The sequence below is a fragment of the Stenella coeruleoalba genome (genome assembly GCF_951394435.1).
Source record: "Stenella coeruleoalba genome assembly, chromosome: 15".
Taxonomy (NCBI): domain Eukaryota; kingdom Metazoa; phylum Chordata; class Mammalia; order Artiodactyla; family Delphinidae; genus Stenella; species Stenella coeruleoalba.
This window is the reverse complement of record NC_137161.1, coordinates 43,323,189-43,335,417: the sequence shown is the minus strand read 5'-3', so window position 1 is coordinate 43,335,417 and position 12,229 is coordinate 43,323,189. Positions and strand designations below refer to the sequence as shown.

Sequence of the window (12,229 nt, the reverse complement as noted above, 5' to 3'; positions counted from 1 at the left end):
CATAGCACCAGCCCAGCTTCCCAAGCCTCCAGCTCCGACACACACAAGTTCAAACCCACTCCTTGCAAACCAGCACAGCCAAGAGCGTGCAGAGCCTGCCTCACCTGCCCTGAGTGCTCCCCACACCTGACTGCAAGGCCATCTCTCATGAGGCACCTGATGTGTGCCAAGCACCACGTTCTATCCGCCGACCTCGAAGGCCCGCAGGCGCAGTCCCTTCCCGCCTGGCCTCATCTTAAAGGTGTAAAAGGATGCTCCATAAAAGGATTATTCCTGGCAACCGTATACCTTCCACTTCATAAACCTGATACTTCTACCCTTTTTCCTCCCACTTGCCCAAAAGTAAACATATAGCATGAAAAAAAAAAAAACTTTGGAACACATCAGGTCCAAGTTAACTGAAGGAGACTATAACACCTCGAAAGCCAGCATATAATTCCACAGAAACCAAAGTATGTCAGGTTTTTTGTTTTGTTTTTTATTTTAACATCTTTATTGGAGTATAATCGCTTTACAATGGTGTGTTAGTTTCTGCTTTATAACAAAGTGAATCAGTTATACATATACACATGTTCCCATATCTCTTCCCTCTTGTGTCTCCCACCCTCCCTATCCCACCCCTCCAGGCGGTCACAAAGCACCAAGCTGATCTCCCTGTGCTATGCGGCTGCTTCCCACTAGCTACCTACCTTACTTACGTTTGGTAGTGTATATATGTCCATGCCTCTCTCTCGCTTTGTCACAGTTCACCCTTCCCCCTCCCCATATCCTCAAGTTGTCAGGGTTTTTTAAGGGGGAAAAAAAAAAGATTTTTTTTTTAATTTAAAGAAAAAAGGCCTAATTATTTTTAAGGCACTATTTTCAGTGGTCACCTTTTCCAAGGACAGTTAACCTCCTAGACTGCACAAAGGACAGAGCATCCCCAACATGACAGCTTCAGAAGACTCTCCATGTTATCAACATTTCTACCCACCTCAGCTGAAGAAAGACCCCCCCACCATGCAGTAGTCACCTGTGCACACAAATGCCAACCCTGAAGAGCAATGCCCTCGTTACAAACATCTTTTAACTGGGAGGGGGCAAAGGGAACCTTCTGGACAATAAAAAGGCTCTATTTCCTGATCTCAGTAGTGAATATATAAATACATAAATCACCATGAAAATGAACTCCTACTAAAATGAAAGGAAACATGGACACACAGCACTTACCGAAATTCAAGAAAATCAGTTTGGCCTGTATCCCAGGACACAGTTTGATGAGAAATGGAATGGCCACGTACAACCCCACGACACAGAGGAGTATCTTCCTCAGTCGGAAGCACAGGCCCTTTCGCCTGAAAGAGAAAAGCAGTGAGCAGGTCAAAGGCAGGAGTGAGTCTGCTGTGGTTTACTAACAGCATCACTGACCACGATCCACACCTATTGTTTCCAACAAGAGTATCACCAATGATAAGAGGAGCCTCCCACCCGCTTTTGCCTTTTAATTTGCGCTTAGAACTCTACCAGAAGGGTAAAATTTGTTTCCCCGAAAGCCAAAGAAACAGTCCTGCTGATTTCCTTTGTATGCCCTGGAATCAGAACCCAGCACAGCCATCAGATCCTCAGAAAGTGCCCAACTTCATGTCAGACAGTAGCTGCAACTTCACCTCAGGAGAGTGGCTGCCTCTGAGCCTCTGACTGCCCTCCTGCAAGCAAGCGTGGGCTACCCATCAGAGGAAGCACGTATGCGACAGAACCTGCCACACCAGGTCCCGGGAGGCAGCTGGCCGGAAGGCTCTGGCCATCACTGCATGTTCTCATATTTCTGCCCGCATACCCTCCAGAGGCCCCTTTTCCGGGCACCTCGGGCCAGGTCATCACCCCAGGTCTCAAGACTCTTCTAATCCACAACCAGCTCCAAGACTTCCTCATCCTGTTCCTGATCCCCTGTTAAAAAATGTCCCTAGCCCAGAGAGTCTCAAACTTCTTGGACTAAGGGCCTCTCTACAACTGAAAAATTGAGGGCCCAAAAGAGCTTCTGTTCATATGATTTGTGTGTATTACTCTTTGTTTTATGAGAAATTAAAGAAAAATTTTAAATATCTATTAAGTCATCTAATAACAATAAACAACAATAAATATAATTAACATGTTATAAAAAATGATTATATTTTCCAAAACGAAAAATTTTAGTGAGGAGATTTTTACAAATTTCTTTGAGTCAGACAGCTTAACAGAAGACAGATGGGTTCTCGTATCTGCTTCTGCATTCAATCTGCTGCAATCCCACACGTCACGCAGCATCTGGAAAGCTCCCGAAACCCCATGAGAGAATGAAAGTGAAAATGGCAAACAGCATCTCAGTGTTACCATGAAATCTCTCTGACCTCACGGACATGCTGAAGGGTTCTGGGGACCCCATGAGCCCCAAGCACACATGGAAACTGCTGCTTATCTGAGCATATCAAGTCTCAACCTCAATGGGTTTAGTTACTTATTTCTGGACTATTTCGAAAAAAAGTAAGGTGGTTTAAAAAAATATACCTTGAACTGCTGACACATGCAACAATACAACAGAAGGATCTAAATGCATTAGGCTAGGGGCTTCCTTGGTGGCACAGTGGTTTAGAATCCTCCTGCCAATGCAGGAGACACGGGTTCGAGCACTGGTCGGGGAAGATCTCACGTGCCACAGAGCAATTAAGCCCATGCACCACAACTACTGAGCCTGCGCTCTAGAGCCCATGTGCCACAACTACTGAAGCCCGCGCACCTAGCCTGTGCTCCGCAACAAGAGAAGCCACCGCAATGAGAAGCCCACGCGCCGCAACTAGAGAAAGCCCGCGTACAGCAATGAAGAGCAAATGCAGCCAAAAATAAATAAATAAATTTATAAAAATAAATAAAATTTTTTAAAAAAAGCATTAGGCTAAGTTAAATAAGACAGACACAAAAGACTACATACTGTATAATCCCATTTGTCTGAAATTCCAGAAAAAGCAAAACTACAGAGACAGAAATGCAGAACAGTGACCTCAGAGGCTGGGAGTAGAGGAAAGAGATTGCAAGGGGCACGAGGCAACTTTTGCAGTGATAGAAATGTTCTTTATCTGGACTGTGGTTGTGGACACATGAATGTATATGTTGGTAAATTTTATCGCATGTAAATAATACTTCAACAAAGCTGATGTAAATAATACCTCAATAAAGCTGATGACAAATATGCATATCTGACGATGTAATCCTTTCACTCATTCACCTGGCTCAGCCACCAGTCGTTACTGAGCACTGGGCACTCCTGGGGCAGTGGACAATAAGGGCAGCAGAGGATGCTATCTGCGTCTCTGCTGTGCTCTCAGCTCAGCGGGGCGGACAAAGGGCTGTGAGAGAGGCATCTGGTGCAGGGTGACCTGACCTAGTGTGGGCTTCCAGGGAAAGGGCCACTGGTGGAAACATTAAGTCAGGAATACAGGAGTTAACTAGATGATGCAGGAGAAGTTTAAAAGGGCATCTTAAATTCCATGTACAGTCTACCCATTCACTGAGGAAAGGCATATGATGTAGTGGTTAAGGTGCCGGCTCTGAAGTCAAATGATCTGGTCCAGCATCCAATCTACCACTTACTAGCTGTCATATTCCTCTTGAACAAAAAATATATATATAAATAGAAATGAAAAAAATGTATCTACCTGTAGCAATAAGGATCTTCTACATTAAAATCATTTTCTTCCAGATTGAGTTATTATAATTATTATCATACACATTAATCAAAATGACAAATATGTTATATTTTCGGTAAATTATTATTAAGCATGAAAAGTAAACTTTTTTTTTTTTTTTTTTTTGAGCGGTACGCGGGCCTCTCACTGCTGTGGCCTCTCCCGTTGCGGAGCACAGGCTCCGGACACGCAGGCTCAGCGGCCCAACCGCTCCGCGGCACGCGGGATCCTCCCGGACCGGGGCACGAACCCGCGTCCCCTGCATTATCAGGCAGACCCTCAACCACTGCGCCACCAGGGAAGCCCCGAAAAGTAAACTTTTATTGAAAATACATCTTTAAATGAGATGGATTCCACTACTTTCCCAAATGCATCATGTCTCTCTCTATATATTACTTATTGATAGAAAAAAGTGGGGGGGTTAGCATTAATTCTATTTCTGTTTTTGGTTTTTAAACATATAAGTATTGAGAACTTGTTCACATCAGTAAAAGGGAGTGGAAGTTTACTAGTATCACCACTTCTTCAGGGTTACATGCTCAAAATCACACAGTAAAAAAACTCAAATAAGCCCTTTATCATTTTTGTTGACAGCTAAGAATTTGACACCACCTGACTTGTAAAATTTTGATGCAGTCATTAGACATTCACTTTCTCAGCTTTTACCAAGAACTGAGCCCTCTTGCCTTGACCTTGACCTGCCTTTAGCAAGAATCCTGCTAAGCCATCCCCCACCTTGATATCTGATCAAGTCCCTCATCCCCCCACCTTTGATGTCTAAACCCTTGACCTGCCTTTAGCAAGAGTCCCTCCACCCTTGATATCTCCTCAGTAATTTTTCATCCCCTGATCCCCTAACTCTACTTTCTGTCTGGAAATCCCAAGCCGTCTCCTCAGAAGGCATCCCAGAGAGGGCTGTACGCGTGCCCGACCTTTCTACCGGCTCCTTCTGTCCACCCTGCCAGGCCTTTTCCTTCCCACCCCAGCCCCACCTCCCTACAGCCACTAGAGCTTTAGGCCCCTGCCTACATGGGGGGCTGTTAAGGGACTCAGGGACTCCACACAGCCTCTACCTGAGGATGAAAAGGAAAAATGACATATTGGAAATAGGTCAGGTGTTTTACCCACGCAGCTGGGCTGTGGAAACACCCAGACTGCTGCTTGGTATTCTCAAAAAGTCCCTCACCTGAAATTCAGTCCATTGCCTCCACAGGATTACATATCATGGGAAATGAAAATCTTAAAAGTCAAATATAGTAAAAAAGCATTAGTCCTCATCTTGAGCAGGTACCTTAAATTGTTCCATTTCCCCAAAACTAAATTCAGATAAAAAGATAAATAAAGCAGGGCAAAGACAAGAACCAACTCTTACGTTACATAAGCTGCTGAGTTTTGTGTGACTGTGATTATGCTGACTGGTGGCTCAGCTGTCAGGACGAGTGCAGTAAGATCTCTCTTTGTATCTGACTGTTTACATATGTATGGACATATGTTTGTGTATGTATGTACATATGTAAGCTACAGCTGACCCTTGAACAGCGAAGGGGTTAGGGGTGCCAACCCTCCATGCAATTGAAAATCTGAGTATAACTTAAAGTTGGCCCTCCAGTTTTGCAGTTCTGCTTCTGTGGATTCAACCAACCATGGATCATGTGGTACGTCTTTGGTGGTAAAAAATCTGTTTATAAGTGGACCTGCCTGCATAGTTCAAACCCGTGTTGTTCAAGGGTCCACTGTATTTGTGATGTTTTCCTAGCCCTGGATGGTATTACCAAATTAATTTATAAAACCCCCTTAAGGAGCTCTCTTCCAATTGGCTTAAAGAGAAATAAGTGACAAGTTAAATATTCCTAAAACTCCCAGAAGTATAAGAACCCAAATATTTTTCAAGCTCATGTATAAATAAAACCAGTTTAGTGGTGTCAGTTTAATAAAAGCAGTTGTCCTCTTGAAACAGGAGGGAAGGGGGCAGGGCACAACCTTTAAAAGAGTGACACAGCCAAAGAACAAGACAAAAACTGGTTAGAACCAACTAAATCCAAGATGGTGGAAGATTCGACTTCCAGTAGACCTCGAGCCTCATTATATGCTAATTGTAATGCATTCGCTAAATGACGTACCCACCAGTGCCATGACAGTTCTGAGGCCAACCAAAAAAGGCCAAAAGCGAGCGGTGGCCCAATTCCTAGAAATCCCTGCCCCTTCCCCCGAAATAGCTGGAATAATCCTGCTCATTAGCCTATGAAATTTACCCAGCCCATAAAAACTAACCACACCATATTTTGGGGACTCTCACCTTCTGAGATGGTCCACACTCTGTGGAGTGTGTTTCTCTCTAAATAAATCCACTTCTACCTATCACTGTGTCTCTCAGTCGACAAGACATAAAGAACCTGAGCTTCGTGAGTCCTGAGACCAGCTGTGTGACCTCAATTAAAAGACAGTGGGGGGGCTTCCCTGGTGGTGCAGTGGTTGAGAGTCCGCCTGCCGATGCAGGGGACACGGGTTCGTGCCCCGCTCCGGGAAGATCCCACGTGCCGCGGAGCGGCTGGGCCCATGAGCCATGGCCGCTGAGCCTGCGCGTCCGGAGCCTGTGCTCCGCAACAGGAGAGGCCGCAGCGGTGAGAGGCCCGCGTACCGCAAAAAAAAAAAAAAAAAAAAAAAAAGACAGTGGGTTTTGACCAGGTTCAACTCCCGGCATGTGGGTTCAAGTCCCACCTGAAGTGCATGGTTTCACTCTGAGTTATCAGCGTTAAGTATAATATGAGCACACATTATTTGACTAATAAACCCAGGTAGAATAACAACCTAATATAATCTACTAGATTATTAAGATTATAAAAATTACAAACTCAACCTAAGAATAAAAGTACAAGTAGATATGCAGTAAAATTGCTTGAAATCCATTATTTCATGTATATCAAGTGCAGCAATAAAACAAAACCCACGTATTTAACTAAGGTTTTTATTCTGTGATTTTTTTTGAAACTTGCCTAACACACGTGTTATAAAAATAATAAACAGGGAAATAACTTGATGATGGCTAGCTTACAGCATTCATGAAACAATCCCAGTATAACTGTTAAGAACCAGTGTATCGGACTTCCCTGGTGGCGAAGTGGTTAAGAATCTGCCTGCCAGTGCAGGGGACATGGGTTCAATCCCTGGTCCAGGAAGATCCCACATGCCGCGGACCAACTAAGCCTGTGGGCCACAACTACTAAGCCTGTGCTCTAGAGCCCGCAAGCAACAACTACTGAAGCCCGCGCGCCTAGAGCCCGTGCTCCACAGCAAGAGAAGCCATCGCAATGAGAAGCTCGTGCACCACAACGAAGAGCAGTCCCCACTCGCTGCAACCAGAGAAAGCCCACGAGCAAAAACGAAGACCCAACGTGGCAATCAATCAATCAGTCAATAAATAAATAAATATAAAAGAACCAGTGTATCAGGCTGACGTGATATAAAAGTTTTATGAATGGATTTTTCAACAATAGCTGAAACCAAGCAGGACTCTGTGGGACCCTCCTGGGCACAAAAGCCCTTCTGCAACCCCTGTTTCTAGGAGATAGGCTTCACTCAGCCTCCTTGACCTTCCCTGATTTCCAAAAGGCAGATTCAAACAGTTGCTAATTGGGGAAGGGAGGCAATGAGAAACAAGGGAGGGGCAGTCAAGAACAACAGTGCACACTTGGGGCAGGGTCCTGGTTCCTCCTCAAGGGATATACAAAACAATATCTTTGAGTGTCTTCTGCAGGAACTAAGGTCCCCATCCAGGCGGAGGATGGTAATTTCAGGCTGAGCACAAGATTCCCGTAGCACCATCGTAATACCTCACCACCAACCAATCAGAAGAAAGTTACACACCCTGCAGCCCTCACCCCAAATTTTGCCTATAAAAACTTTTCCACCAAAGCCATCAGGGGTCTTTGAGCATGAGCCACCGGTTCTCCTTGCTTGGCCCTGCAATAAACCTTTCTCTGCTCCAAACTCTGATGTGCTGGTTTATTTGGCCTCACTGTGCATTGGGCACACTAACTTCGGTAACAAACATTTATCTTTTTCCCCCTACCTGATCCCTCCAGAATTCAGAGACTCTGACTATTCTTATTTTCATGGCAATGTAGTTACTTGCATAACTTCAGCAAGAATCCGTCTTCCTTGTGCAGAACACAATTGGAAACACTGATTATATAACCAAGGCTTTGACTGGAATGGCATATTTTAAAATGGTTCATAGAATTGTATACGACCAGACAGCTTTAAGGAACTAAGGCTGACTTTATGGAACCAATGTTTACAAACACCTCTTAGAAAAATAGGCCTGGTACCTAATTTACATAGCTCCCAGCCTTACTTACAGGTCACTTCCTGGCAGGCCCCAAAACTGTAGGATATTTTAAGGACTTCAGGAAGATAGGAATTCATCCAAATCTGTAGGTACTGCAGTTCTTGACTTGGCTTCCTAGCTTCGAAAGACTTTTAAAAGTCTGAGATTCTTATAAAATGTTCCAGCAAAGCAAACTTTTAAGAGGCCTGTGTGGTCAACTGGCATGCTTGCTGCACTTATGTAAATGATTAGGCCAAATCTTTTTTTTTTTAATAAAGAAAAATAATCTTACTTTGAGTATCTCTGATCAAAGAAGGACACGACTGTGGAGAGAAATTTTATGTTTCAACAGAAAACTGTAACACACCCTTGTGGGTTATTCAGATTTCTAGTCCTGTTCATTATCTTTGAGGTTTTATTATCTATCTGTAAACTGGTCTAGATCCTGCCCTCTTGTACATTTTATCAGTCTTCACCAAATTCTCAATTCTTTGGGTTTCCTTCAATGCCTGGTTACAACCCTCCAAGTTAACATTTCTAATTTTCTTCACACCCTCTGACTGCCCAGTTCCTCAATGGGACTCCAGGCTGTTGTGCAGTTTCCCCTTCCCTGAGGATCAGAAAAGTCCTTCCAGATGAAGCTGGTCAACTTGATGTAAACCTTTTCGAGGCTTCACCACAGCAGATCACGTGTGGGATGCCATTACCAAAGACATTCAAACTGCAAACCAGGAAATCCATCTTATTGCCATCCTCCCTCCACAACCTAAAAATGCTTCAAACTCAACGTTTAAATATCTTCTCAACTGACTGCCCTCTGGACTCAGAAAATGGGTTTAGAATCTGCTCCAACCATTAATCTTTGTTTTTCTTTTTGTTTGCTTGTTCTAACCCAAGGTCTTCTTTCCTACTGCAGATTGCCTACTTCTCACCTTCTCAGCTGAGTCTTCTCTCTGCAGCAATCAACCAGCTCCTTGCTTGTGAAACTTCTTGGGAAGTTTCAACTGGGGGAATGTGGGGACTGACAACCCAAAAGAAATGGTCAAAATTACTTCAAAATGAAAACATCTGATTTCTAATAGATGCAGAAAGAAATCTCATTGGAAATTCCCTCCTCTGCCTAAGGCAGAGCTCTAGAAGAGTAGCTGCCACAAACTGCCCTTGGGGAGGTCTCCAGTCAGGGAGGTGACTGACCTTGGGCACAGGACATCCAAAAACACTATATCAACAAGCCTCAGTCCTGCCCCTCCCCTTTATGAAACTGGCAATATAAACCCTTTCCCTCTGGCTGTTTGGGTAGCTGCTCTCCTTACAGAGCACTCCCACATGCGTAATAAACTTTTTTCCTGTTAATCTGTCTACTGTCAATTACTTCAGATGTAAATTTATGCTGGAAAAGTTTTTCTCTCAGCAGCACAATCATCGGGTCTGGCCATCTTTCTCCAACAGATGAAGTCCTTCCAGCAGGGACCCCGTCTTTCACCTTTGTCTCTGTGGTAGCTAAGTCAATGCCACGCCTACAGTTTGTGCTCAGTGAATGTTTGATCAAAGAATTACTGCCCCATGATCATTAATGCAGAAAATTATCAGAACCACCACCAATTTCTCTGGGCTCCAACTACACTTGAGTTCCACAGTTTTTTTCTATTTCATAGTTTGTGTCTTCAACCAAGCATCTACACTGAAAGTTACTCTGGTTGACAGTCACTTGGTTGTGTATTAGAATCTTTGGAGAAATTTACAAAATATCAATGCCTGGAACTTGCTTCAGAAATTCTAGTTTTGGAAATTCCCTGGTGGTCCACTGCAGGAGGCATGGGTTTGCTCCCTGGTCAGGAAACTAAGGTCCTGAATGCCGTGCAGCGTGGCCAAAAAAAGAAAAAGAAAAAATAATAATAAAACTAAAGAAAGAAAAAAAAGAAATTCTAGTTTTATTGGTCTGAAGTATGACTTGAGGAGACCACAGCTGCCTGCCCACCCAGCAGCCCCTGAGCACCTCAGCACTTGCTGAGACAGGAAGGGGGCAGGGCATAACCTTTAAAAGAATGACAGCCATCAAGGACACAACATAAACTGGTTAGAACCAACCAGCTCCAAGATGGTGGACGAGTTGACTTCCACTAGACCTTGAGCCTCAGTATAGGCTCACTGTAATACAACATGCTAAATAACACATCCACAGGCGCCATGACAGTTCCAAGGCCAACCATAAAGGTCACAAAGTGGACAGTGGCCCAATTCCTGGAAATTCCCATCCTTTCCCCAAAATAGTTGTAATACTCCTCCCACTCATTAGCCTATGAAATTACCCACCCCTATAAAAACTGACAACCCCGTACCCTGGTGCCTCTCACCTTCTGAGATGGCTTACACTCTGTCTATGGAGTGTGTATCTCCCTGAATAAACTTCCTTTTTTAAAAAATTAATTAATTAATTTATTTTTGGCTACATTGGATCTTCGTTGCTGCGCACGGATTTTTCTCTAGTTGCGGCGAGCAGGGGCTACTCTTTTTTGCGGTACATAGGCTTCTCATTGCGGTGGCTTCTCTTGTTGCGGAGCACAGGCTCTAGGTGCACGGGCTTCAGTAGTTGTGGCATGTGGGCTCAGTAGTTGTGGCCTGTGGGCTCTAGAGTGCAGGCTTAGTAGTTATGGCACACGGGCTTAGTTGCTCCGCGGCACGTGGGATCTTCCCAGACCAGGGCTCAAACCCATGTCCCCTGCATTGGCAGGCAGATTCTTTACCACTGCGCCACCAGGGAAGTCCCCGAATAAACTTTCTTATTACTTTACTATGGCTCACTCTTGAATTCTTTCCTGCGCAAAGCCAAGAACCCACACTCAGTGGCCATCCCCCGTCCCAGGAACTCACCTGAGACCTGGGACATGACCATCCTCTCTGGCCCCACTTTCTTTCCTGCGACACTGCCACTTACTTCACCTTCACGGCCTTTCCCTCTGTCCCTGCCGAGCCAGACTCAATGCCCATGATCATTAAGGTGCCACCACCCGCACTTCAGAGTTTTGTATGGCATCTCCCTTCCCCTGGGGTTGGAACAGGCCAGTAAGGGTGCTGAGCACGCCTGAATCCTTCCTGAGAGTCTCTGCAGAAACCTAGGAGGGGGCTTCCCTAGTAGCGCAGTGGTTGAGAGTCCACCTGCCGATGCGGGGGACACGGGTTCGTGCCCCGGTCCGGGAGGATCCCACGTGCCGCGGAGCGGCTGGGCCCGTGAGCCATGGCCGCTGAGCTTGCGCGTCCGGAGCCTGTGCTCCGCAACAGGAGAGGCCACAACAGTGAGAGGTCCGCGTACCGCAAAAAAAAGAAAAAAAACCAAAAAAAAACAAACTAGGAGGGACAGAGAACTGGGGACAAAGGAAGCCACCCTGAAGTGGCCAAAGGAGCCCTTCAGTCTCTCAGGACAAGACCCGAAGGTTCTAATTTTAAGACTTAAACCACTTTCATAAGCAAACAAACAAAAAGGAGTTTTTGGCCTCGACAGATCAAATAAGCTCAATGAAGCAGGAAACTATCTGGCAGTAAGCAAAAAACCAATAACCAGAATTTGGCCCTAAGGACTGCTCCTACCTGCAGTGCCAGTTCACCACTGTGGGAGGTGGAAGCCAGACACAGGGGTGCATGCTGTCCCAGAAGCAGGATGGGAGGCAGGAACGGCAGTGAAGGAAACACCTACTGGCTCCCACAGTGGGAGGACTCTCCTGCAACTGACCTCAGCTCTGGTGCCAAAACAGGTCCTTCCACAGAAGTTCATTCACACTTATGGCTGACTTCTTGGCATCAACTGCCAGGCCTCATGCCTTCTGGGCTAAAATGTTGTATGTAAGTCCCAGGTTCCAGATGAGAAACTGAGGCTCGTGTATGAGCACACGGTCCATGTGGAACTGAACGCAGGCCATCTTTCCTGATGTCCAAGACAAAGACGTTCTTGGGTCAGACCATTCACAGAGACACACAGGATCCCAAGCGACCTGGGGAACATGACGACACCAAACCAAATCCAGCAAGCCAAACTACTGAGTCCGCAAAATCCTATGCAAGACAGGACTGTACTGTCAGAAAAAATTAATAAAGGTTACACTAGAAGAAAAATGAACTTGTCTGGTCTGCTCAGCTCTTGGCCATCCATCCCATCTTCTCAGAACGACAGTCTTCACACCCCCTCCAGCAGTTCAGACCAAGAAACTGG

At 45.2% G+C, this 12,229-nt stretch overlaps 1 protein-coding gene across 1 annotated transcript in view; it reads right to left on the bottom strand.

Annotated features, from left to right (window-relative positions):
* ABHD12 (abhydrolase domain containing 12, lysophospholipase) overlaps positions 1 to 12,229 on the bottom strand; it is a 70,298-nt gene that overhangs the window by 21,244 nt on the left and 36,825 nt on the right. Inside the window, exon 2 of the mRNA XM_079946418.1 lies at positions 1,210 to 1,334. Coding sequence (XP_079802544.1) covers positions 1,210 to 1,334 — 125 coding nt within the window. The remainder of the gene's footprint in view (positions 1 to 1,209; positions 1,335 to 12,229) is intronic.